Source organism: Arvicola amphibius, chromosome 9, assembly GCF_903992535.2.
Source record: "Arvicola amphibius chromosome 9, mArvAmp1.2, whole genome shotgun sequence".
Taxonomy (NCBI): domain Eukaryota; kingdom Metazoa; phylum Chordata; class Mammalia; order Rodentia; family Cricetidae; genus Arvicola; species Arvicola amphibius.
In genome coordinates, this window is record NC_052055.2 from 78,493,960 (window position 1) to 78,518,445 (window position 24,486).

The 24,486-nt window shown below is 40.2% G+C and overlaps 1 protein-coding gene across 1 annotated transcript in view; it reads right to left on the bottom strand.

The window, feature by feature from the left end:
• Positions 1-24,486, bottom strand: part of Pkhd1 (PKHD1 ciliary IPT domain containing fibrocystin/polyductin) — a 380,278-nt gene that overhangs the window by 244,765 nt on the left and 111,027 nt on the right. The window contains exon 22 of the mRNA XM_038343811.1: positions 12,047-12,259. Coding sequence (XP_038199739.1) covers positions 12,047-12,259 — 213 coding nt within the window. The remainder of the gene's footprint in view (positions 1-12,046; positions 12,260-24,486) is intronic.

The window sequence follows — 24,486 nt, forward strand, 5'->3', positions numbered from 1 at the left end:
AGGGAAGGGTCCTGGAAGTAACTCCCTAGAACCTTCTTTCTAAAGCAGAGTGGTACCCAAACCAGCTCTCTTAAACCCAAAGGTAGACTTGCTCCTTCTTGGCTGAACTGACCATCCTGCAAGCAGTGAAGTCTCCAGTTCTGCTTGCAGTTTTAAAGGTAAGAAGGTAAGGAAAAAAAGAAACTCCTTGTGTCCCCTTCATGCTCACACACAAACGGTTTTGTGGCACATCATTGCCCCGTGATAATTCTCTTCTTGGATTAGAACCAAATCTTTTAAAAAATTATTTTGCATTTTTAATAATTGTTACAACTTACTTGGCATATCTTTTCTCCATAACATTTAGATCATACTTAAAAATCAACAATTAATTATAACAGAACCAGAGTAGTTAGTCAGCAATGTTCGCATACTAAGAGAAATGGCAGCTAAATTAGTATGCCAATATGTTTTTATGCTACTAAATGCTTTTGTTAGAGAAGCTATACTCATGAAGTCTCAACAATATAGCTACCTAAACAAGACCTGAACATGAACAACAAAAACAAGCCAAGACAAAGAACTACAGGCAATTGTAGCATGCTGAAAGCAGGAGAAATAATCTTCCCCAGGGAAGAGCACACCAACTGTTTGTCCAATACCACATGGTAAACCTTGAAAACAAATAAATATACAAGTGCCATCATATGACATAAGGATTTGTTTCTATATTTAGATCATTATACTTACAAAAATTAGAGGAAAGGAGGTCATAAAATTCAGAAAAAATAGGATGGGTCTGAGAAAGAAAGGAAAGGAGAAAATAATGTAATTATAGCTTAATTTAAAAAAATAAGTGTATGTAAATATTTACACGGAAGACTGGCAGGTCAGGCTAGAACTGTGCCCTGGGACTTTCTGCCTGGAACTACTTAAAAATTAGCCTTTTCATTTTATTGCCACTTGAAAAATATAATCAATCAAATTTTTAAACATCACAATATACTTTAATCCTGAATTTTCTTTTTTTGTGTGTTGAGGGTTTTAGTTTTGCCTAGTGAATCTGCTGGAATTTTACCCAGCCAAATTAAACAAGTTTTAAATCTATTACTATAAGCAATCCAACTAAATCTTTTTGCAATTTAAAATCATTAAAAATAGCAAAAAAATTCAATATTTAAAAGGTGGATAATCGATTTTTTTTTTACTGTACGTTATCCACAATAGTAGAAAAGACACCTCTTATTTATAAAGCCGTCTTTTTTCAATCTCAGGCCATGTAGTTCTGGGAGACTTTCCACACCATTGTTCCAACAAGGACGCACTTGAGAATAAGGGTAACTCTTCCTTTGTCAGAGACAATAACACAAATAGTAGATGATATAAACACCATCAAAGTCACATCAAAGCCTTTTTCCTAAGCTTCCCATTAAGCTCTCCAGGAACCAAATATTTACCAAGGTCCTTTTTGAGTGTTAGCCATATTCTTGGCAATAGGGATCCATCATAAGCAGAAACAAAAACAATAACAAAAATAATGAAAATCACCTGTCCCCATGATGTACTTATATTACTGACAGGAGCAGTAGAATAAATAAAACGACTATAAAAATAAGTCCTGCGTGATATATTTATCAGGCAAGGTTAAGAGCTAAGGGCAGGCAACAGAGCGATGTGCAGTGGTAACGTTGGGACAAATGAGATTTGCTCAAGGGTCAAATAGCCACTAGGAAAGAGGAGCTGTCTTCTATCCAGAGCCCTGTTTCTGCCTCTGTGGGAGTGGAGAGTAACTGCCAAAGAAGGCAGATTATGGGAAAGCCCAACCCAGAGCTGCAGAGTAACAGTCATAACGATGGCGGCAGAGCACCTGGGCACAGCTGTGCTCGCGTTTTCTCAGCTAGATGAGGCAGTGAATGCCCTTATTTTTTGTTTGAATTGGGTTTTCTGTCACTTCCAACCAAAAGAGACCTGACTAATGCCAACACTTCCAAGTATATATAGAAACCTGAAGTACCTTACAATGTGTTTCTAAGTGGGGCTCCCACTGTACTGAGGTTCTTGAAAAGCTAACTCTCATTTCCAATTAGCAATATACATTTACACACAAACACTTAAAATCAAAAGCCCTTAAAAGTACGTTAGCTTAAACTATCAATTTAGGGAAGCCTTCCATTTGCATTGGCCCGAGGTCACTATTCCTGTCTTATTAAGAAACTACAGTAGGTGTGTTTCTGCCACTGTGTACAAAATAGTTGTGTGTAGGACCTTTTAAAAGCATTATTACCTTTCTCAGCCTAGAGAATCGGGATAGAGGGAGTACTCTGGTCCTGCCTCAAAGCAATGTGCTAGACTTTGTTGACTCCCCATGGGAAGCCTTAGCCACTCTAAGGATTGGATGTGGGGTGGGTGGGGTAGGGAGGGGGTGGGTGAGGTAGGGAGGGGGTGGGTGGGGAGAGGGGGAGGGATCAGGAGGAGTGGAGGGAGTAGGAAATGGATTTGGCGTGTAAAATGAGAAAAGATAATTTAAAACATACAAATTTTAAAAAGTGGTAAAATTTTTTAAAAGCACTATTGGGCAAAACAGAGAAGTTTCCATCTTATTTTTTGTTAGTGATATTGGTCATGTTTTGAAAGTCATATGACACAATATTTGTCAACCCTGAAAGGAAATTTGTCATCTACCCAGTTTCCAGGTGGAGGTAGGACTCCGAGAAAACTCACCATGTTGCTGGGAGCCATCACAGCATTCCAACTGACTACAACTCCATGCTGTATTCACACTGGCCAGGTAGGAAACAGCTAGGCCTAAGTGGCACAGAAGTGGTAACCAGCTGGTTTGGAAGGCTGAGGCAAGAAGGTCACAAATTTGACACCAGTCCAGGTGTCTTGGTTAGAGTTTCTATTGCTATGAAATGATACCGTGACCATGGCAACTCTTATAAAGGAAAACATTTCATTGGGGCTAACTTACAGTTTTGAAGGTTTAGTCCATTATTACAATGGCAGGAAGACAGGATGCTGGAGAAGGATCTGAGAGTTCTACATTCGGATAGGTAGGCAGCAGGAAATGATGGTGAGCCACACTAGGCCTGACTTGAGCTTCTAAGACCTCAAAGCCAACCCTACTCCAATAAGACCACAACTCATAACAGTGCTACTCCCTATGAACCTATGGGTCCATTTTTATTCAAACCACCACACCAGGTTATATATCCAACCTTTGCAACTTAGTCATTATCTGTCACAAAACCTAAATTAAAAGGACCAACGATCCAGTTCATTGACAGTGCCTAGTCCTTAGGACTGGAAGAAAATGATTACTGGAAGCAATGGTGACACTTTAAATTTCCCCTGTCTTTCATTCTTTCCTCTATCTAACTTGCTTCCCAACCCTAACTAAAACAATAAAATACAGGGGAAGGACATTGGCTCTCCTCTTCAAACCACTGACAAGCTTCTAGTGATTTTTTTAAACTAGTAATTGAGTAGAATTTCCACTCCTATAGAACCTACTATAAAGAGCTAAACAAAAAGAGAGAGAGAGATAACAAGTGCTACATGCTATATGGGAACCATAAAATGTTCGGGAGTAGTCATCTTTTGGGGACCTATTAAAAGGATATTAATCTAATTCTTAGCTATTCTTGGAGACGCCTATATGCCAGATCGGACTGTGATACAAATAGCAAATTCAAAAAGAATCCTGAGGTGTGAAGATGTTTGTCAGCCCTGGTATGTTAGTCATTGACTTTAAATCGCCTTTCTCTGTAGAAGGTGATGTAAAGTTTTTATTCTCAATTAAACAAAATAGACTACTGAAATGGACTGGAAAGACATGAAAGACCCCAAAATGAACTTCTGTTTCCTAGATTTGCCATCTAGATGTGCACAATAAGTTTAAGTTGCTCATGCTTCTCAGGAAAGCACAGAGGGAGCAGAGAAAGGAAAATCTTAGTATGAAAGGTGTAGATGGAGGCTGCATGTTCACTTCTGAGCTGCGCAGACCCAAAATAATCACACAGAAATGGTATTAATTAAAACACTGCTTGGTCTATTAGTTTATGCATATTTCTAGCTAGCTCTTACATCTTAAATTAGCCTTTCTCTATTCAACTGTGCATCCATCACGAGGTCGTGGCCTATCTGCAAAGTTTTGGTGGGCTCCGGCAGATGTCTTTCTCCATTGGAAACCACATAGCTTCTCTCTGACTCTGCCTACTTTCCTCCTCTATCTGCTTGGAAATCCTCCCTTACTCTATTCTGCTCTGCCAGTAGGCCAAAGCAGTTTTATTTATTAACCAATGGTTCATAGCATACAGAGGGGAATCCACATCAGAAAGGATTTGCAAATGTCATCTAGATCACTGTTTCTCAGTCTCTGGGTCAAAACCCTTTGGAGGTTAAACAACCTTTTTATAGCATCACATATTAGATACTTACATTATGATTCATAACAGTCGCAAAATTACAGTTATTAAGTAGCAACAAAAATAATTTTATGGTTGGCATCACCATGACATGAGGAACTGTGTAGAGGGTCACAGCATTAGGAAGGTGGAGAACCACTGTTCTAGATCAAGTGAGATCTGGAAGTGGTGTTTGGTTTGAATCAACCTTCAGTATGTGTTGATGGAGCCGTGGGGCTGCGTCCCGCCACCTGGCTAGCTTTACATCCGAAATAATTACACGAAAACTGTATTCTTTTAAACACTGCCTGGCCCATTAGTTTTAGCCTCTTATTGGCTAATTGACCCATATTTAGTAATCCGTGTAGCACCATGAGGTGGTGGCTTACCAGGAGAGATCTTAACCTGTGTCTGTCTTGGAGAGGAGAAGCATGGCGACTGCATATGGCGACTGCCTGAAGCGTCTTCCTTCTCTCTCCCAGAATTCTGTTCTGTCTACTCTGCCTACCTAATTTTCTGTCCTATTAAAGGGGCCAAGGCAGTTTCTTTATTAACCAATGAAAGTAACACATAGACACTCCTCCATCAAGTATAGAATCCAAGAGCCACACTTAAGTTGGGAGCTAGCAACTACATAACCAAGTAAGGTTTCTAAATTGGAGATTATCCAAGAGTATACCTAACAACAAGGGAATTCAATAAAAAGCCTGATCAATGTCTTACCTCTTCTACCTGCCCAGCATCAATATCATGTAAAATGAAGATAAGGGGGAAAATATAACTGTTGACCATATTTCTACCACTCTGAGTGCCTAGAGCTAGAGGCCTAAAGGAAGAGTATGGTATATTAACTGGATAGGTGACTGAAGACTTAGAACTGGACAAATTAGGGCTTGGCTTTTTAAATATGGGAAATCAACTGGACAGTTCTACTAAAATGTAAGAAAGAACACTCATCAGTATATGGATGAAGATACTAATCAGAAGGAGAAAAAAATGGTCTGACTAGAATGTTTTCATCTCTCAGATAACCCTAAAATTGTATCTCTCCTATTGTGGAGATTTATACACCACACAGGCCGAGGAATATTTCTGTGGTGAAAAATGCTAGAAAAGGTAAAAAGTCTTTTTAATACAGAAGTGAGGAAATCTAGCATCCCAGGAGCAGAAGATGGGGAAGAGGAGGGAGAAAGAGGGGAGAGGGTGAAGAAAAAAACCTAAAACATGCCAGGTGGTGGTGGTGCAAGCCTTTAATCTCAGCACTTGGAAGGCAGAGGCAGGCGGATCTCTGAGTTCAAGGCCAGCCTGGTCTACAAGAGCAAGTTCCAGGACAGGAAACAGAACTTTACAATTCTGGGATGGGGGGGTGACTTAAATTTTCAAATTTTGAATTGAAGCAAAAAATTATAGAAATGTCATATGTATTTATACATATGAACCAAACGAATAATCCTCTGTGTTTTAAGGTTTATATTAGAAGCTCAATGACATGTTTGTTTTCATGATCCTATTATAGTTTACTGGTCATTATAGTCCAAATATACCATACCTGAACTTTTCTGCCACTGCATTTCAAGAGCCTTGTGATTTCAAAGATGACCCATACATCAAAATCCCCAAGTTTTAGTTTAATCAATGTAAAAGTCATTTATGGTTTTGCCTGCTCAGTAACATAATCCTTTTGAGAATTGACTATGACCCTTGCTTTTATTGATGAGAGTCCCAAAACATTATTTCACACAAGCATGTCCTTGCACACATGCATTAACATACACATGCACATGCACACACATGCACAAATATATCTGATATACCCACACCTCCCTAGCCTCCCTAATTAAGGCAAAGTTACATCGTATCACATAACCCTGCTTTCCTGGTCCTGAGGAGTGCTATAGGAGTGAGTGAGGGATGAAAAGGTGGAGTGAGCTGGTCCAATCAGAATGTCTTGATGCCCTGGTTCCCATCCAAGGCACTAAGATTTCTAGAGCTATGAGCCCTTCCCTGGTTTGTTTGTTTGTTTGTTTGTTGTTTTGTTTTTTAATGAACACAGAACTCCTCCTTTCTTCTGCAATAGAAAATAGAAGCTCATGAAAACCTAGGAGAAAGTGGGGCCAAGGCATGCCAGAAGAGGTGAGCAGGGGTCCTCCTGGCATCGAGGGGACTAAAGGCTCTCCTGGTCATGGGTAGTTTCCTCCCTGCCCAGCCTTCAGTTTAATCACAAGAGGACATAAATCCTTTTCTATCTAAAGTTATTTATACTGGGATTCTTTATTTTTTTAACCAAGCAATTTGAGATTAATAAAGCTACACACGAAAAAGTACCAAGCCTTTATAATAGTTTATATTCCAGTCCAAGGGAATGAAATATACAAAAAATTTAAGAGAGGGACAGACGTGGAGGGAAGGAGTATTGGATGGCAAAGAGTCAGGATGAGAAATGATGGAAGAGGTGGGGCAGAGAACAGTGATGTTAAAAATGTATTGTTGATTTAAAAAAAGGACTAAAATAAAAATAGAAGAAATAAAATAAATAAATAAAGCTGGCGGTAGGAAAGACCATACTACACCAAAGAACAGACTTCACAGAAAGCAAGTCAGAGTCCAGCAGGCTTTGAGAAGATGAGGAGTCATGCAGACTGAGGCCCTGGGTACCCCAAAAGGTCCATGCTCTACAATTAAAAGAATGCCTAACAGAGCTCCTTCAGGTCTTCAAATCTTTATTTATTGGGTGCTTGTGACTCAGAGAGTGTCTACACACCATGCAGCATGCTGGGAAGTCGGGGACAAGTTGGTGGGGCGGGTTCTGTCCACCAGCCTTTGTATGAGCTCCAGAGACTGAACTCTGGCTGTCAGGCTCGAGTAGAAGTGCTTCACCGGCCCCTTAATGGAGCTTTTAATCACGATTTTTACAGCGAAACTCTTTTTCTTTCTAATGAAATATCACTTTGAACAGGTAGTAGAGATAAAGGCACTGAATTGATTCGTCCAGCCGCTTAAGCTTCTGTTCCTTGACCTCGGATATTCCCCTGTTTATGGAGCCCCCAGGGGCTCTCTTAGGAAATGTGGTTTTTGTGGGACACAGTATGAAAAATCACTAACCGGGAACACACTGCTCAGCGCTGCTCCATGAGCGCTACACTGTGCTTAAAGATCGTGCTCCCCTCCTTAGCAACCACAACAGCAGCATCAATATGGGATCTGTCCAAACCTCGGAACTGAAATACAGATTTCAGGAAACTCTACGAGGAAAATGAGCCATTTGCCTATGTAAATAACCCCCTTCCTTTTCTATTCCTAGAGAAGCATTACGCTCATAACAGTTTCACTAGGACTTTGCTCAATCATGTCCCCACATAGCAGTTTTCCTCAGAAATATCCATTTATATTTAATGCCTCTGTCTTGTAATTCCTTGAGAAGGACAAAGGCGGAAGTCCAGTCAAGGCCGTAAAACTACTTTTCTTCAAAGACTGTCAGCCAAATTTCTCAGGGAAGAAGTAGAAATGAAAGGGGAGACATTGATAAATTTCCCTGCTGAACAATCAATAAAACCCGCTCTGGCCTTCTCAGCCCCCCACTGTGGAGGCAAGAGCCATAATTACATTGTCAAAAATTCAAGTTGCCCTGGCTGACGCAACCTCTTTGAAAAGTGACAACTGATTGGCACTCAGTTGGGGTGGTGAAACTGGATTGGCAGAGGCAAAGGCATAAGGCAAGAGTGTGGCCCAGGCAAAAGGCGAGAGTGGATTTTCTTTATGGCCTCCAAATGCTTAAGTCTCAGACATCCAGCCCTGGACTCTTTGGTCATATTAACTTATCAGAGTGGGCAGGTGACAGTTACTAAGCCATCAGCACTCCTGCTGCAATAGAAAACATAGCTTGTCTTGATCCACTCCCAAATACACAGACAAAGGTATTGCCGCATATGTGTGTGTGAGTGCCAACATGTGTCATTTTTCTGCATCCAAACAAAGCCATGAAAAGTACTTTCAACCCCAGCTTTCTTGCGAAGGCTGAACTGCAAAGCCCGTTTGCCTAGCAATTTTAATCTCTGATGAAAATCAGCTAGAGCAGAGGGGTTGCGAAGGGCAGTGATGAAGAATGAACAAGCAGGGACGCACTGGGGAGACTGATATGACTGGCACGCTGACCCAGTTGTAAGTTTCTAGATGACCCCTGCTGGAGTTAAATTAGAATCCATCAATCCCCTCACTCCTAGTCGCTAGGAATCAAGCCTGCGAAGGATTCCATTTGCTGGACAGTGTCCGCCTTCTGGCTACGCAGGGCCCGTGTGATTGTTTTCTGTGATTTCATCATAACCACACCTAGGCGTGGTGACTGTTCTGTGCTGGGAAGCAACTGTACCACGAGAGATTAAAATCTAAAGGTGCCCACTGGGTGATGGGACTAGGACAGAAGGTACCTGGGAGTGTTGTTGTCTCATGAGCTCCAAGGCTAAATCATCTCTAGCTGATGAAAAACAGTTATTAATTAATAAGATGAGTAAATGTTGGACAGAGGGGGTCACATGCTGCATTTTCAATTAGAAATCGCTGTCTCTTCAACATTTCCTAATGTAAGCTACCTGGCACTCCATCCCGTGTGGTTATGGAAAAGGAAAAGAAAGTATAAGCAGAATATGAGCAAAGCAATAACAATTAACAGTGTGAGTATTTGTCACTGCTCGAAAACACCCTATAAGGACTAAGTGTAGGATGGTGACTATGATTTTATAGCCTCGTTTTATGGAAATTAATTTATTCAAAATCATAACTGAAAACCAACAGACCTAAGCCTATTCCTGATTCCACAATGCCCAGTGCCCCAGTGAATCTCTCAGTTCAGTCGCTGATTCAAGATCAGTCCCCCTGAAGTTTCCTCTGATACGCATATTCAATTTGAGGATTGATTCCTCGATCCCGTGACCACTACATCAGAGTCTGGGCGTGAGATTCAGGAGGCTAGACTTAGAAACTCCCCCTGGATCAGTCCTCTGAGATACACTAAAGCTGGCGAATCTCACCTCAGATTCCCTGGAATACTAAGCGGGTGCCGCCTCATGAGGGACTTTCTGGGTGGAAGGCAGTAAATCAAGCTGCTCGCCCTTTAGAATATTTGACCGCAAAAGAAAATTAGTTTGCTTCTAATCCCTGAGTGTCACCAGACCCACCTTTGCCCTGGGAAAAAGGCCACTGAAGTGACATATTGATTTTAACGACGGTATTCCACTGTGGCCGAAGGAGACGCTACTCCAGACCTCAGGTGGTAAGAGATGGCGAGAGAGATTTATGAAGGACACGTGGGACTTGATGCTCTGACGCATGGGTGAGGAAAGGACATCTTCCCACCCAACTGGCCAATCTTTTTCTCTCATGGATTTTATTTCAGATGAACAAAGTATAGAATTATATCAGAGAGGGTGTGGATTGGATCTGGCCAATCTTTTTTCTCATGGATTTTATTTCAGATGAACAAAGTATAGAATTATCATATCAGAGAGGGTGTGGATTGGATCATCCCACATCCCATGCCCAGGCTTTGAAGATTAGGTGACATGTTTCATGGGAGGGGCTTTGAGGTTGAGTGAAATGTTGATGGCAGGTCTGAAACAAAAGAGAGATGACAGAAGATGAGCAGGAGGAGGAGGAAAGAGGGGCATAGAGGAAATAAAGGAAAGGAAATACAAAAGGAGAGAAGAGGGGAAAACAAAATGGGAAAGGGAAGCAGAGAAAAAATACACCTCACTGTGTCAAGGAGTGTCACATAGACACATCAGGGATAATCCCCTTAATTTACAGAAGTTTAAAACATATTATTAATAATAGCATTTACTCAGCTTTAGTTGTGCTATATTGAACATACGCTATGCCACTGTAGATTTTCTTTAATTTGACATGTCCTTATTTATAAAGTCCACGGAATTTTTAAAATATAGCCATATAGGGTATATTATGAATGTTTTCACTGATTATTCATACTTGAACATGGAAGTTCAAATAAAAGAGAGAAAATACATGGAGCAAGTTTTCATTTTCCTTATTTGTATTCTGGTCTTTAGAGGAGTCAAGCCATGAGTACAGCAAGTGGCCTAAGTGACCAGCAGACTAAGCACTTGGAGACCACAGCTAACCTGTGCAAAGGCAAAAGATAGCTGTGGATCTTAGCTGACAGATCCATGAAGACGGGAGAAAAAGAGTAAGAATCCATGGGACAGAAATTTCGAGTTCCCATCCAGATAAGTTATCGGTATTTAAAAATTATAAATTCAATGGTTTCTCCAACACTTGACTGGCCCATGGCCAAAATACTGTAGAAAACTTTTGGCTTTCTCTTAGAGTAAGATAAAGAAGAATCCATAAAGGTAGGGGTGTGTGTGTGTGTGTGTGTGTGTGTGTGTGTACAATGATTATTACACAGTTTGTAAAAAAAACAGGACAGAAGATAATATCAGGCTCCTCAGTACAGTTTCCACCCCACATCTAAGACAATTTTTCTACTACAAGTGGGTTCCATTTTTGTCATGTCAATACAATGCTGGTGTTGGTGACATCAGGCCTTTTTAGATCAGGCTGCTACCCAGGGTCCACATTCTAGGGTTCTTTCATTCTCTTTAGTTTTGTTTGGGGTTGCTGAAATTGTAGTTCTTACCCACGTTATGCAAATACTACATTATTGAGTCACCTCCCAGCCCTGGAGACCACAATATTGCTCTGTATTTGACCAAGACCAGACGACAAATGTATATGATTATCTGCTAAAACACTCATTTAATTCTTACATTTTCCAGTTGATATCAATATCCTACACATTTAGTAATTGCTTGTGTCTTAAGGGAAGAAGCAGTCAATTTGCAAAATGGAATGAGATGATCAGAAAGCAAGAAAAACTTGACGCAGAAACTGTTTTCTCTGGGGAAATCATGTAACTTGAAATCCCCGTCTGTAGGGGGGATTTCAGATACAACTGTAACTGAGCTCGGCATGTGTTGTGATGAGTGATGGGAATAGCTGAACAATTGCGAAGAGGAGTTGTCCATGTTTGGCTTGTGATGTCGGGATACTACCTGCTGAGAAATACCAGCTTCTTCTAAATAATTGTCAGTCAGTTTTCACTGAGTCCAACAATCATTCCAAACGTCAATCTCAGTGGCATTCTTGAAAAATGGTGACACACACCACTGTAGTCATCACCTCTGGCCTATGTTGTCTTCACGTAGGGTTCCAAGTTGAAAGAATTACCCCTACCTGTGACAGGCTATTCTTAAGTGGAAGGCAAGAGACAAATGGGTAAGGAATCGTAATAGCTTGTAAAGCCTCTACTTTTGTGTGAAGTGCAATCTTTTTGCTCGTATTCATCAAATCAGAGGATGGGAGTGGCTAAGCTCACCCTCAACGGGACAGGAAAAATGACTCCAAAAGGCAACGCCATCTGATGGTGTGCAACGTTATCCAGTCCACTGGAACCATAACCATAGCAAAGACTGACACGGAGAGTAATAATTAGATATGTCATTTAAGGAAATAATGTTATGCATTAATTGACCCACTGTCTCAGCAACAAATTCCTGGGCTTTTTAGATAATTTAATCCATGTTCCTTGCCCACATATTTGCTAGAAACAACGCCATTTCTGCTTCTTTTGTGAGTTATTTACTACTTACCATGCAGGGAAAGGGTTCCATTCCTCACCGCCAGGAACTTCACTCCATAGGGAAAGAAGGGGGTAGAGTGGGAACTTCCATAGAGTTTGAGCTGAGCTTTGCCTTGAAAAGCCTTGAACTCGGAGCCGATGTGGAGCTCTCCCCCGTCTGTAATAAGGATGGAGTGGGCTCTGAGCTCAATGGGTCCTGGTTCCATGAAAATCAGCTTGCCACCTGACAAACAAAGAGCAGGCGGTCAGTCTTCAAGAGAATGAGGCTCACCCTGTTTGGGTAGTTCCAACAGCTGATGAAATTGCTTTTGTTTATATACTTCTGGGAGTTAGACTTAATATACAGTGAACTGTATTCTAGAAGGACAATAAAGGTAGGACAGACACCCAAGGATGAAAACATTTTATCTTTAAGCCAGTTCTCCTAAGATATTACTATTTGCTGCAGCTTTGATATTTTATTTTGTGCAACAATCTAAATATCCAGCAACACAGAATTGGCTAAGGATATGGTGGAGGAGGTCACTGACTTTACAGGTTACAATAGATCAAACTTGGTTATAAAATTAAGCATATAAAAGCATATAACAAAGTCAATGCATAAGAGACAAGGCTAGAGGAAAATGGGCTAAAGGCAAAAAAATACAGTAAAAAAAAAAAAGCAGTGAGCTAACACCTTGCATTTTGTGGAATGCTAGCTATCCAGTATCCTCTACACTTGCTTTTGTCAACAGACCTTAATTTCAGAGTTCTTCCTCACTGGATGTAGGTGAGTGGCCTATCAATCAAGACTCCTTGTCATGCAGTACCTTAGGTCGAGGCTGAAGCTTTGAGAGGCATGCAGAGCAAAGGGAAAGGGGGAGGTATTTTGGATCTCATTAATTCCATTGGTGATGTTCTAAAAATTCTAAAGGGAGTTCCAGCTCCAGAGCTCATCACCTGCCCACCTCCTCTGCTCCAAAAGCCGTGATTCTGGTTTGTTTCTGTGTTTGTGGAGACTTTTGAAAGTGATGAGATGAGATATTAGAGAACCTTAATTGAGTCCTGGTTGCTTTATAGGGGGAGGGAGAGAGAGTGTGCATAGAGAGAGATATAAACATATTCCTACAATAAAATAATGAAAAAGTGGAAAAGGAAAATTTGCAAGAGCTTTTCAATGCTATGTGGCCATGTCAGCTGAAATGAAGCAATTTTCTTTACAAAGTATCTGGCCTCAAGTATCTTATTACACTAACAAAAGCTGACTAATTCATGCTTCAAACATATTGGCCTGTCTGCTAGATCTTATGGTCTGGCTTTAGGCTTTTTGTTTTTGTTGATATTGTTTTTACTTGTTTGTTAATTTGTTTTGATGTTGGAAATATCCATCTGTTGTTGGACCTTGTACATGCTAGGCAAGTGCTCTACGACAGCCCTTGACTCTACATTTTCACACAAGATTTCTAACATCGGTAAACACTTTACTTACAAGTACCATGTGGGGTTTTTTTGTAGCAATTGAAAGACATATTACCTTTTTGTATCTTTATTTTCTGTTCTTTCTATGCCAGAATGCACTCTTTATGGGGGCAATGACCAATTTTGTTCATTTGAAGTACGTAACGGCTACAGCAGCAGCTGATAGATAACTGCACTTGGTATATAATTGTTAAGTAAATAAGTATAAAAGTATATCTTTTTAGACAATCTGATGCAAATTCGAACATATACTTACTTCCATTTTCTCTAAAAAGATAGTATATTTCTACTTGAGAGGTTAGACATTATCACAGTAAATTAGAGCAAAAAAATAAACGTAGAGAGAGAAAGATGTTAGAAATGTCTCAAAGGGCAGATCCTACTTTTACAAGGGAGATGTTGGCGAGGGGTTGTACACAACAAAGACTTTTCACTAGCTAAACTTTGTCTTGAATTCAGTACACTAATTCCTGCATTTAAGTTGCTTTCCAGAAACAACAACTGGAGGTAGTTAATGATGAAGGAAAGGCGAAACGGAAAGAGCTAAGATGCCTGTAGCTATTTTTCTTCACCTTCATCTTAATGCAGAGATAATGATCAAGAAATGTTTGACCAGCTGTCAAACGCAGAGACCATGTCTCTGACCTGGTGTTCTAAAATTCCTCTCCAGCTTTTGGGACTATCATCATCACACTTTCTAGTCTACAATCCTCACGCCATCATCAGTAACAGCCATAGTATGTCTACTTGGACTAGTACTCTCACAGTCCTTCTGTTCAGAAACAATTTGGACAGACTTGGCCGAGGCATCTAATTCATCATTTTGTAAAGTATTCAAGGGAGTTTCTCTGGGGAATTAAGAGGAAATTTATTAAAGTAATTCCCCATCTCCTGCTAATGTCCACTTACTTTAGAAAATGGTCTCAACACTACCTGACCATTGACTTCCAATGGCTCACTGCTGTTAGTATTGACTTCTCTCTTGAACTATTGTAGCTGGAGTTTTCTCTCCCACCCTCCAGTTCCCGAATATCCACTCTGAGGCTTAATATTAATTAAAACGTTTTGGTCAATGTCTCAGGATTATTACTAGCTAGCTTTTACTTCTTAAATTAGCCCATTTCTATCAATCTGTGTATTGTCACTTGACTCTGGCATTACTTCACGTCTTGCTTTTCCAGTAGTTGCTGGCATCTCTCAGACTCCCCCTTCTTTTTCCCTGTATCTTTGCTTGGATTTCCTGCCTGGTTCCACTCTGCCTGGCTATGGCCAGATCAGCTTCTTTATTAACCAATAGTAATGAAATATATTCATAACATGCAGAAGGACATCCCACACCAATCTATATCCTGTGTAAACCATACAAGACAGGAAAAAACTGTCTTAAAAGCAAAGAGTCTTCCCTTTGGCAATCCCTGGGCCTGGTGCTGAAGAACAGTAGCCCTCTGCTTACCAAGCTTTTAGAGGACCCACTGCAATTATGATAATAATTTTTCCGGTCATTGTCATCACACTAGAAATATTAATAATGAATCTGATCTTATTGTGAATGAATTGTGAACAAAAGAAGAAGAGCTGAACCCCGTGCTGCAGTTCATATAATGGTATCAACTGAAAAGTTTTCACTCACATCACTCACTAATTACATTTGACTGTGGGACCACAAACTGCATGGCAGGACTTCCCACTGTAAATAGTCAAGGAATCAGAACTGACCTTGATGAGCAAATATTGAAGGTCATGCGCCAGTCTTGTTATAGGAATCTGGTTGATCATTAGTAGAACCTGCAGTTTCATAACTGAGGAACAGTTCAGTTTTCCCAATTGCAAAGTAGAGGGGAGAACCATGCACCTGCTAGATCCTTTTAACTCTAGAACATTTGATATCCAACTATAAGGACCATACAGCATCCCTTGGCTCTTGCATTCTCATTGAAAAGATTTTAACTAAATACATAAGGAGCCTCAGCAAGTAGAGTTTATTATAGTAGCTCAACCTTAATTAAAGCAAGAATATACTCACTTGGCAATAGTAGACCATACAAGAGATGAGACCTGTCAGGATATCAGGTTTATTTTATTGATTTTTTTTTGATGTTGTTTGTTGATGTGTGTCTCTTCCTTTGTCATCTAGTCATGTCAGTCATCTTCTCCCGTTATGATCTGTGGCTTTAAAATACACTATTTTAAAAGTATACCTTCTCTCAGTGTGTATTCTCACTGATAACTAAACTGAACTGGATGGCTCCCAAATTTGTGACCCATTTATGAAATCTCATGACTTGGTCTTGTGACTATGTGTTATTGTAATATCCTTTTGTTTCCTCTAAGACTCCTTCCTCCACCATCCATATCTAAAATCTACCTAATGATAATGTAGTCAGATTTGGAAAGAGGACGGAGTCTGGTGGGAAGGTGGAAGGAATATAAAAAGAGGGGTTAGGAAGGCCTGGATGTGATACAAGTATTTCAGAAGTATCCATGAAATTGACTCAAGAAAGCCTATTATTTTGTGCAGTGATAAATAGATGGCAGGTTTCTTTAATTTTTATTCTTTACATATGTTACCATACTACCTCCACTCCTCCCAAACCCCAAACTTCCCTCCTCCTAGAGCCACTCCTCCTCTGTTTCCTTTCAAATAGAGAGAGAGAGGGAGAGACTCCCAGAGATATCAACTGAACATGGCATAACAAATTACAATAAGGTTAAACACAAACCCTCATATCAAGGGTGAAGGGGGCAATGCAGAAGGAGAAAAAGAGTCCCAAGCATAGCAAAAGCATCAGCAATACCCGCACTCCCACACTTAGAAGTCCCACAGGAACACCAAGTTATACCAACATAATGCACATTCAGAGACCCTAGCTCAGACTCATACAGGGTCTGCGATTATTTCTTTAGTATCTGTGAACCCTGCTTAGTTGATTCTGCAGGCTGTGTTTTCGTGGTGTCCTTGACCCCCTCTAGTTCCAATCAATAGACAGCAACTCATGATATTAAAAAGTTTGGGAAAGGCAAAAAGGCACGGTCGATAGGACAAAATGGCAGACTACAGAATGGGAAAGTATTTCCACCAACTCCACATCTGACAGAGAGCTGATATCTAAACTATATAATGAATTCAAGAAACTAGACATCAACAAACCAAATAATCCTATTAAAAATGAGGTCCAGACCTAAACAGAATTCTCAATAGAGGAATCTCAAATGGCTGAGAAACATGTTCAACATCCTTAGCCATCGGGGAAATGCAAATCAAAACTACTTTGAGATTCCATCTTATACCTGTCAGGCTGGCTATGATCATAAATATAAGTGACTGCTCATGCTGGCAAGGATATGGGGCAGGAGGAACACTCCTACATTGCTGGTGTGAGAGCAAACTTGTACAGCCACTAGGAAATCAATTTGGCAGTTCCTTAGGAAATTGGGACTTGATCTACCTCAAGATCTAGCTATACCACCCTTGGGCTTTGTCTTAATTAGACTTTTCATTGATGTGAAAAGACTCCATAAACACAGCAACTATTATTTAAAAAATAATTTAATTGGAGTTAATTACATTTTCAGAGTTTTAGTCCATTATCATCATGGTGTGACATAGTGGCATGCAGGCAGACATGGTGCTGGGGAAGTAGCTGAGTGTCCTACACTTGACTTGCTGGCAACAGGAAGTGTTGAATCTCTCTGCACATGGACTGAGCATATACGAAACCTCAAAGCCCACCTTCACAGTGACATACTTTTTATGACAAGACCACACCTACTCCATCAAGACCACATCTCCCATTAGCACCATTCCCCTTTGGGGCATTTACTTTCAAACTAGCATATACCCAAAAGACGTACCATCCTACCACAAAGACACTTGTTCAACTATGTTTGTATCTGCTTTATTCATAATAGCCATCACCTGGAAACAACTTAGATGTCCCTTAACTGAAGAATGGATAATGAAAATGTTGTACATTTGTACAGTGGAGTACTACTCAGCTGCTAAAAATAGTAACATCATGAGATTTGAAGACAAATGAGTGGAACTAGAAAAAAGTTAACCAGAGAAAGGTAACCCAGACCCAGAAGACAACCAGAATGTGTACTTACTTATAAGTAAATATTAGCTGTTAATTAAAGGTTACTCACACTATAATCCACAGACAGAGAGAAGCTAAGTAACCAGGAAAGCTCAAGAGGAGATGACTGGATCTCCCTGGAAAAGGGAAATAGAAAAGATTTTTCACTTGGACTGGGGTGAATGGGAATGGAAACAGGGGTCCAGGCAGAACAGTGAATGAAAGGACAGAGTACTAGGAGAGATGACTGGAATTGGGTGGGGGGGTAAACTTGGGGGGAGATGTAGAAATCTACTGCAGTGGAAACTCCCTGGAAGCTATGAGAATGACCTTAGCAAAGCCTCCTAGTTTGGGGGATACAGAGCTGAAACTGGACACCTTATATAACCAGATAAGGCTCACAGATGTGAGACTGAGTCATCAACACAGGCGAAAACCCCTCGACCTACCCTGTGTCCTGCCTGCAAAACATGCTAGAGTAATGGTGAAGCAGGACTTGTGGGAGCGGCCAGCCAAGGACTGCTCCAACTTGAGGCCCATACCACAAGAACCCCCACACCTGATGTTTCATGATGGCCAAGAACCAGAAGCTGGGCAGCCCACACCCAGGATAGAACCAAATTCAACTGGCAAAAATAAGTCAGTGAAATAATTCCTAATGATATTCTGTCATACTCTTAGATGGTGCCTAGACCAAATGTCATCAGAGAGGCAGCGTGCAGCACCTAATAGGAGGAGATGCAAAACCCACAGTCAAAAACTAGGTGAAGCCAGGAGACTCCTATAGAGAACAAATTTTTAATTATCTTTTAAGAATGTGTGTATATGTTCATTTGATACTAATGATAACAAGAAGCCAGGTTTTCCTGAGATTAACTGTGGTATAGTTCATTTAGAATCACCCTTTAAATAAGACTATAGAAATCATTTTAGGCTTTGATTACATTTAGGGTCAGGTTTTATTATTTTTTCCCATGTATTTTATAATAAAAATGTGTTCTAGCACAACTTACTTACTCCAAAAGCAAAGAGTTAAAAAAAAAGATATTTATTAAATACTTACTATAGGCCAAACTCATTGGGCAGTTTATTTGAAATAACCTTCGAAAATTAGCTCGTGAAATAACCACCCCTTTCTGTGTTTCACATGGTGGAATAGGCTTAGAGAAGCTTGCATTCCTTTTAAATAAGAGAAGTAAAAGCTCAGAATTAGAACCCAGGGCTACTCGAAAACAACTCCAGTATTTTACCTCTTTCCACAAACATTTCCTGGCAACAATTTAATTAAGTGAAGTTGTTTTCGGGGCTGTATTTAAGTGAAAACACGTTAACCTAAGTAAGTTTGCCTGTAGCCTGTTTCTACGTGGTTTATTTTTATTTTGTTAATGGAGATATCCTCCCCTCTTTCCAAAAGGGATATATATATATAACAGATTACAAGGATTAGTGGCTAAATACATAAGCCGGGCTCTGCCCGTTATAACATTAAGCACAGTTTTAAACACATTGAAACAAATTGGTAGAGATTTTGAAACATCAGTAAACATCATTTACTGATAGGACCTAATAAGGATGCGAATGAAGGGAGAAGAGTTTGGTCCAAAGAAAGAACTGCTTTGTATTAAAAGTGCTAAGACTAGATGAAATAATGAACACAACATCATAAACTCTGCTAAAAAGCATCCCCTTGCTTCAACAAGTAGCAGCAAACTGAAAGATACGCAGTGGAGGATGTTTGCTAAAGAATTCAGTTCTTTGTATATGAAATAATTCTGTGGCACCCAAAAAGAAAGCCTTGCTGCGGAAATAACCTAAGGCTGATACTTTCTCTAAGCCTGTGCAAAGGCCACAGAATTTTCATCCACAGAGAATCAGCTTGCAATCAATCTATAATGGGCTGCTTCACAGGAAGGCGACTTGAACACAGGAGGGTAGTAGGAGGATTTTATGTCTCTACTTTATAGAGTCTGTCCCCATTTCTTAGAACTAAAATAAAGAGCGGGGCTGAAATCAGCCTTTTGGTATAACTCTAAAATTGCTTGTTATGACTTGAATGAAAGCGGACTGTATCTTCACAAGTGGTCTTGGGTAATTTTATAAAAATCAATCAACCATCATTACAGTCGCTTCCCCTCTAAATACATAAACGAACACATCTTTTACATGTAACCACTCATTTCCATCAAAACTCTCTTATTTCTTTGAAGGGGAAGTAAAAGAGACTTTAAGCAGCTAGCTGACGTTTGAAAGAAAAAAAAGGAACACTAAAACAAACTTTAGACTAAATGTATAATCAATCATCATCTGTAATGACCACAAAATCATTTGCTTTGTTTTATAGGGAAAACAGATACATAGCTTTAAAGATGACTTCCTTACAAGAAAAAAAATTTAACTTATTTTTACTAAAACCAATAGCTTTTGAAAGAGCTGACTTTCCTTATCTTCAATTCTTCCATTCCTTTCTCTTGTGTAATCCCCACCCCCAGCTGGACCTTTGCCTCGTTGCTCTACCATCCTGTTGCTGTCAAGGTCATAAATTTCATTCATATCGATCTCAATCTTTGATTATCTTGTAATTTATTATGTCCTGGGACTTCTTCCCCTTGCCTGCCTAGTACTGCCTGGCCCTGGTTTTCTTCCTCCTTCCTTCTTCCTCATAATGTAGTCTTGGCTGTCCAGGAACTCACTGTGTAGACAAGACTGGCCTTGAACTCACAGTGATCCACCTGCCTCTGCCTCCCAGGTGCTGGCTTTAAAGCGCCAGTACACTGGGCTTCCTCCTGCTTCCCAGTCATCTATATCCCTGGTAGTTGATTTCTCTGGTCATCTCAACCTAAGACACTTCATGTGTCCCAAGACCCAGCCCTATGGCCACTTTTCTTAGCAACGCATGTACTCCACCTTCTTTGTCCCCTTTTAACTCAAGGGTTAGAAAAAAATCAGCATCTAGTTGTAGATAATTCCCAAACATTGATCTCCAAGCCTAATAATCTTGGCCCTCAACTCAATTTATATACCCATCTTTATTTTCAATATCTCTACTTGAATGTCCAATTATCTTTTAAACTCAACAATTCAAAACCCAAACTCCCCTTACCTCAGAAATTTAGTTAACCCTATCTGGTTGGTGAATATCACAACTCTAGACTCAACTTTCATTCTTTCCCCACAACCAACCCCTCAGGAAATTTTATACATAGCATCTTTAAATTATCCCCCTAGTCCACCTACTTCTACCACCTGAATATATACTCCTACAGTCTAGATCACTTTTGGTCTCAGTCCTACAGTATTGGAAGAGCTTGTCCTTTTAATGGAAACCATATGGTCCACGTCCATGTTAAAATCCTACACTCATCCTCATTATGCTTGAAGCTTCCTAGACCCTTCAACGTCAGTCTTCTCTGACTCAGGCTCCCGCTACTCTCTTCTTGACCAAGTGTCCCTGTTGCATTGACCATTTTGCCTCCTCCTCCCATCTTGAAGCATTTACCCATGATATGTCCAAAGTCCCCTAGTCACCCTTCCTCAGTATGGGTTCCTGCCCATCTCAAACCAGGCTGAATTTTGCTCTGTAAAAGTGGGAAGTGTAATAAAAAAAAAAAAAACATAATTCACTTGCTTATTTGTTTCTTTTCTTATAAAAGTAAACTCCATAAGAGGAAATTTTTTTTTTACTAGCTTCATCCACAGCCCTAGTCTCTGTGCCTACAACAGTACCTGGGCCATAGGAAATAACATGGTTGAATAAATACAACTTTAAGCTCCGGAAGTAAATGAAGTCTCCCACAGAGGCTAAGTAGACTGAAAACAGAAGAGGGGGCAAAAGGACAGAGGGGGAAGGTCTATCACATACCTACATAAAACCTAGAATAATAAGATTTAAATAGATTCGAGTAATCAGAAGGTTGCAAATGCATGGACTCTGGGGAATGTTTTAAGAGCTGTGAAGGTGGTAATGTGGATGCCAAATGTTATATGCCGTTTGTTTAGGAGGATTAAGGGAGTAATGGTTCACAGTAATAGCATTTTTGGTGAAGAGGTGAGTACTGGGGAGATAGGAAATAAACAATGAACTCAAGAGTCAATCAGCAGAGAAGTCTGAGACTGATGCAAGACCTCAAAAAAGGATCCGAGATCCCCCATTAATTAGATGGCGTCTATCGCCAAACTAGATCATCTGTCTTCTCAAACCTTGAACTATGTGACTCGGGAGAGGAAAACTACCCAATTTATTTGCTTACAATGACTAACCTTTATTCAAAATTTTTTTTTGTAAATAATTTAGCAGCCTACATATCACAACTTTTCAACTGTTGACTTGTCAAATGGATAGTCAAGGGCGTCCGTGGATTAGCACTTCAAGAGAATGACAGGTGACTGCACATTTAGGATGCGCAGATACTACTCTGCCTTGATAAGGGAGTGCTAGCTGCGATGTGGGAAGTTGTGGGATATGACACTATACTCGCTGTACCGTGCTGCTTTGAAAATGGAAGCTACGAGGAGGTGAGGAAGAGCAGGAGAGAGCAGCATTAGGCAAGGCGGCCATAGCCCGAAGCCTGCATCGTGATGGTGTGCACGCCACACGGTTTCCTTTGTTGGCAAGATCCAGATTAGACTCGTGCCTGATCCACTGGAGCAGAGCCTGGGAAGCCTTCGAGGTGGGCTTGTCCCCGGCCAGAGAGGCGGAAAATCAATTTGGCTGGCAAACGAGAGCCCCCAAGAGTTCAGTCCACGCTCCATAATCCTATCCACTAGCAGCTCAGGAAATAGAAGTCTGAGTCCTCACATATTCATGGAGAATGTGAGGCATAAATCAGGCTTTAAGGATAAGGGGCAAAAGCAATGGACTCTCTGGCTGGCTACTAATTAATCAAGCACAGAACACCTAAGCTTAGCAACCTGGGATGAAGCCACTTAAACACCAGCAAGCAAGCAAAGGCTACCGTATCTCTTCTCCTTTTCTTTTCCCTTTAAATTAAAACAGATATCAGCTGAAAATTTCCCCTTTAGCTGATGCTGCTTATGCATGCCCCTGTTCTTTCTTTAATTAAAAAACATGCTTATTGCAAGACTTGCCAGAATCACTTTAACGGTATTTTAATTGTAATGTCTCTGCCTGATTAAAAAAAGAAAATATGAACTGAAAGCGTTTGCAAAAATGGTTCTCAGGATGCCAGAAGAGAATTATACACCTCCCAGGAATAGATACCACATACCAATTCTTTAATTAGCCTTGTGTTGCAGTGATATGGGCAGCACAGAAGGGGAAAAACGTATCTGAAATAAAACCAGTGACTCCCAGCCACAAACAATAGCAGCTGGAAGAAATAGTCTTCATCAGTTCAGATGTCCCCAACAGGACAAAGAACTGCAAACAACCTAAAATGCTGCACTAAGAAGCACATTCAGTGTGCTCTTCATACAAGTCAAGTGGTCACTGGGAAAAGAGCAACGGTCTGTTAATTGCCTTTTATTGCTAACATCTTGATGGGTTACCTTTATTGTTTTAGGCTCTTTCTCAAACCTGATTATGTATCAGTGTGACCTGAACGAATATCTTAAAACATCGATGTGTTGGGGGTAGGGGTGGTGACTCTACGCTTAGATGCTATGGATTGAGAACCAGATGCTGAGAAGTGTAGGTGTCCCTTATTATTACAGGTACGTTATGTCATGGCTTTGGGTGTCCATAATCTTGTCATACTTGCTCCCATCTAAAACAGGCAGAGAAATAAAGACAAACTTGGAATTACAGAAGAATTCTCTTTTTCATCCAATAAATATTTCCTTTTATTTCCCAGTCCTTCTCCAAGTTATGGAAATAAATATGTAAAAACATATTGTCTCTGTATCCAGGGGTTACAGTGGAGTTGAACTGTTTCAGATAATGGCAGTAACCTGATGTAGTGAACTGACCTGTTTTACAGGTAACTGAACAGGGAGGTAAATGTTATAATTCACTTAGACTTTTGCTTGTTCTACACTAACTATAAGTTTAAACATATTTTTGGAACTACATGTAAATATTTAAAGGAACTAAAACACTAATATAAATAAATGCCTGTCATTCCAGGTACTGTTACCAATTATTTAACTAAACTGACTCCCTTTAGAGCTACAGAAGACCGCTATATCTCTCACTCACAGCGCTTCTTATGTGTAAGTCTCAAGGTCTCAGTTACTCCATGGGTTCCTAAAGTCACGGAAGTTCTCACAAAGAAAGCAATTGCAAAAGGAAACAAACAAAAATAAAACTCCATCTTTTCCCCAAAATTCTGCCCCAAGCTGATAGAAGTCATACCTGCCAAATGCATTCAATCTTCCTTTACCTTGACACCACCACACGTCTGAGCAAACTAGTCTTTAAATGGCTTCCAGATACAATTCTCTGATTTGGTTATAGTATTGCTCTAATAGAAATCAAGGCAAAGTTATTCTGTATAGCAATTTTGAGGATGCCGTTAGCTTCCTTGGAATGTCTACCTTTATCTGGCCCTGTGAATATTGCACAGGGCATAAGAAACAACAATAATAAAGAATGTTTAGTCTCATAGTTCTCAGAGCCCAAGATTCTTACTTAGTTACATAAGAAGTCCAAACTTCTAGCTCCCTTTCTTGTCAGGATGAATAGGATCTAGGGATCATTAATCAACAAATGAGACAGAAAGGTAAGGAGAGGCCAAGTCCTGAAGGACCCTGTAAGCCATATTAGGTTTGGATTGGAAATTAAGGGCTAATGGAAAGCCAGTGAGGGGTTTTAAGTAAGAAAGTTCGAGACATTTATCTTTCATTACTGAAAATGTTGTTCTAGGAATGGACTGGACCTTTTCGGTAGCATTTTTCATATTACAGTATCCAAGTTGTCAAGACATAAACTGTAAATTGTTAAGCATCTATCTATCTGTCT